This window comes from Daucus carota, chromosome 2 (genome assembly GCF_001625215.2).
Source record: "Daucus carota subsp. sativus chromosome 2, DH1 v3.0, whole genome shotgun sequence".
Lineage (NCBI taxonomy): Eukaryota > Viridiplantae > Streptophyta > Magnoliopsida > Apiales > Apiaceae > Daucus > Daucus carota.
This window is the reverse complement of record NC_030382.2, coordinates 37,833,718-37,837,374: the sequence shown is the minus strand read 5'-3', so window position 1 is coordinate 37,837,374 and position 3,657 is coordinate 37,833,718. Positions and strand designations below refer to the sequence as shown.

General features: G+C 35.8%; 1 protein-coding gene across 1 annotated transcript; it reads right to left on the bottom strand.

The window, feature by feature from the left end:
* Positions 1 to 1,714: 1,714 nt before the first annotated feature.
* On the bottom strand, positions 1,715 to 3,225 carry LOC135150186 (transcription factor FER-LIKE IRON DEFICIENCY-INDUCED TRANSCRIPTION FACTOR-like). The gene is made up of 4 exons (XM_064086331.1): positions 2,653 to 3,225; positions 2,372 to 2,566; positions 2,100 to 2,273; positions 1,715 to 2,007 (listed from the first exon to the last, which is right to left on the bottom strand). The coding sequence occupies exons 1-4, from the start codon at positions 3,142 to 3,144 to the stop codon at positions 1,906 to 1,908; spliced, it is 963 nt and encodes a 320-aa protein (XP_063942401.1). The 5' UTR covers positions 3,145 to 3,225; the 3' UTR covers positions 1,715 to 1,905.
* Between the last annotated feature and the right edge of the window lie 432 nt (positions 3,226 to 3,657).

Sequence of the window (3,657 nt, the reverse complement as noted above, 5' to 3'; positions counted from 1 at the left end):
GCCGAGTCGAACACTGCCAGGCTTGGCTCGAGCTCGAGTTCGACCGAGCCTTTAATTTCAAGTTCGAAACTCGGCTCGTAAATAGTTCGATAGGCTCGAGTTCGGCTCGAAAGCTCGAATCGAGTCACCAGATATTGACAAAAACTCGAAATATGATCGGTTCGACTCGAGTTCGATTCGATTAAATAATAAAATTATAAATAAAATATTAAATATATTTGTAAAAATATATTTATAATAAAAAAATTAAAAAATAATAGAGACTCGATATGGCTCGCGAACCTTACGAGCCGAGTAATTTGAAGCTCGAGCTCGGCTCGGTAAAACATCCAAATAGCTCGAGCTCGAGCTCGGCTCGATTATTACCGAATCAAATTTGAATATTTTTCGATCCGAACTCGAGTAGCTCACGAATAGTTTGGCTTGTTTACACCCCTACTTCCAAGTAGTACTCAGTTCCTACCAATTTATAATAAATATTTTTTATAACTATTTAGGCGCCAAAAAATTTCGTGCCAATTGTGGTAGGAAATATATACTATGAAAATGTCTTTTATGTCAAAAATATGTGTGGCCTGTTTTAATTCCTACCGATCGAACACTACCCATTTCCTACCGGTTTATAATAAATATTTTTGTAATAATTATTTAGGTAAATAATAATAATACGTTTTTTTAGGAATTTCAATATTCATTAGTTAAATAGACAATTGTTACTTTTCTCCCCCCTTAATTAGTTTAAAAATATAATATCTGAACTTATAATTTAAAACTATAACATGTTTGTAATTTTAAAAAATTATGAATATTATTGTTTGTTTTCAAAGCTGCCCCTTTGTTTTTTAAGAAAAGCATGAAACCTTGTTTCCAATGGTATTAGTATCCAAGGGTATTAGTGCACATACAGCAAGCAACCTATTTAAAAAAAGTTAGTAATAATATAAATGTTGATCATGTCAATTTGTAGAATTGTTAAGCTGCAATGCAATGACCTGATCTCAACAAAACAAAGTAATCTAGTTTAAACTTTAAGTTGTTAACTCCAGTACTGTTGTTGTAATTAAATAGTACATTCTCTAATTTATGCTTTTAACCTACTTTTCGCCTACAATATATGTATATTACTACAAGTCCACTTTTGCACATGCTAATTTGTAGGATGTTGAGGATGATCATGGCAGTGATACCACTACAGAAATAGGCTACACTGATGAGAGTGATGTGGACAGTGATGCAGAAGCCATTGAAATTGAAGGTTCTGGTATAAATGGAGCAGCTTTCGGTGAAGCAGCATCTGATGAGAAAGATGGAGAAGACGATTGTGATGCTAGTGGCCAAGACGAGCACTATGATGAGGAAGCCTTGAAGTAGTTCTGATAACTAAGTTAATGCCTTGATCGGGAGAATATCTAACTTTTTTATGGTATATGTTTGGCTAACTTTTATACTTCAAGATGTTGCGGGCTGTTTCGAAATCTTGTTTCCGATATATTATTTATATCAATAAAATCAGAACTTACTATAAATACTTAAACAGAATAGCAGTATAAATAATGCTGCTGTTTACCAAAATGAACATTGTAAAACTTGCGAATATACTTTGATTTCCATATGAATATGACCACACATACTAGTGGACATCACATTATTTACCTAGCACATTTATTTTTTGTTATATTCACATTCATTTTTTGCTACACAAGCCTAACAAATTAAGCAGTTGTAGGCAACATTTAGAATTAGAGCAGTCAACCAAATATGCTATGGCATACAAAGATTGGGTTAAATTAGGCCGATAGTGCATGGCCTGACGAATTTGATGGCCAAATTAATACGCTTGGCCAAATGGTCGACAGTGCACAGGACGCCTGCATCAAACTTGTAATATCGAGTCCAGATCTAGACCTACAGAGGTTGTTTCAAATCAAATCCTTGGTTAAGAAATGCTGCAGCTACCCATAGCTTCATATTTGGTGCATTCGTGTCAGATTCAACTAATTCTCTAACCTGGTTTTTCAACATACACAGTTTTTCAAGTAAGAGCATGTATGGTAAATTGTGCTGATCAGTAAAATGTTTTAATAGAGGATGGAGCTTACGTTCAGATTGAATGTGAAAAGAAAAGTATCATTTTGAGTAGCCAAGTTGGAAGAATGAAGAATGAAGGTGGATAAAGAATCAAGAGCTTTGTAAAGTGAGGCTGCAACTCCATGGCCTTTGTTGGACACGACTCTTATGTAGTATCCATTCTCTTCCACTTGACACACACATATCTGCATTTCGATTCAAAGTTGAGTTTTAGAAATGTGACCCAATTTTGTGTAGCTTAAAAAGTCCTCAAATATGATACGGAGTAATAATCAGAAATAACCTGCAATATTATTTTAATTGTTGGATAGAAGTCTGCATTTCGAATCTTGTTTTCATTGTCATGTATTCCTCCTTGTCTCTCCGTTCTTGTCAGTGATGACTCCAGGCTCGCAACTTCAGCCTTTAACTTCTTAGCCTGCTTTTGCAAATCTCTAACATATAGTGCAGCATCCCCAACTATAGAGGCTTTATCCATCTGCATGTATCATTTTACACATTAAGTTTCAGATGATTTGGACTAATAATAATATCAATTTTCTGATGCAAGACTTAAGCACTTACCTTGGTTATATTGGGAACTAAAGCACGTAACGCATATAGCTTGTCCTTCATCCGACTTCTTCTCCTCTGTTCTTGAACTAATGTTCTTGTCCGGTCTCCCTTTTTGCTCCTCTTTGGCGCAGACATGGTTGTGGTTGTCATTGTCCCAGAAGAATATCCACATGCATCTTCTCGCGTTTCTTTCATCAGTTCACTGCAACTATTGGGCAAATTATTGAAAAGAGAATGTGGATCAGAAAATGGTGTCAAAGGGAGGTTATCGAAATGATCATAGGGAAGTCCAAAACTAGGTTCCAACTGATTATGAACTAAACAGCCATTATTGGTATCACAATCAAGGAAATTGTGACAAAAATGACCGTCTGGCTGAGCAGTTTCGCCTCTACTTAATGAAATGAAACGCGCTAAATTTGCTTCATCAACTAAATCAGCTAAGCAATAGGCCTCTTGAACATTCCCCATTGGATTCTCAGATGAGCCTGTTCTCTCCATTAGTGTATGTCCAATGGCGAATGCTCTGATCTGCCTGGCCACTACCACCACTACTGCTACTTATAATATATGCATCTGGTGAATGTAGTTTCAAATGATTATTTTAGGTGTGAAAGGAACCTTCTTTCTGGGCATCTCATGAAGGATGTAAGAGGGTTAACATTATGTTTCATAAAAACAAATTTGTCGATTAATATTAACTTACATAGCAGCCTTGTTATTTTAGTCCTGTAAATTAAGTGAGAGGATATCTTGTTGCATCACTGATTGATTTGCAGATATCCGCATGTATTGCTTAGATTGGAGAATTAGACTTATCTATATGGTGCATAAACAAATGCAGGACCTATCCTCCTTTTAAGTAAATGAAAATTTTACTTCATTTCTGGACCTGTTAGTTCAAACAAATTGGCTCCGAGACTTTATTGGACTCTGTTAAACAAGTTCGAGCTCCAGATTTTGTTGGCAACTGGCTCCGAGATTTTTCTGTCTGTTGGCACCGGAGCATGTTGT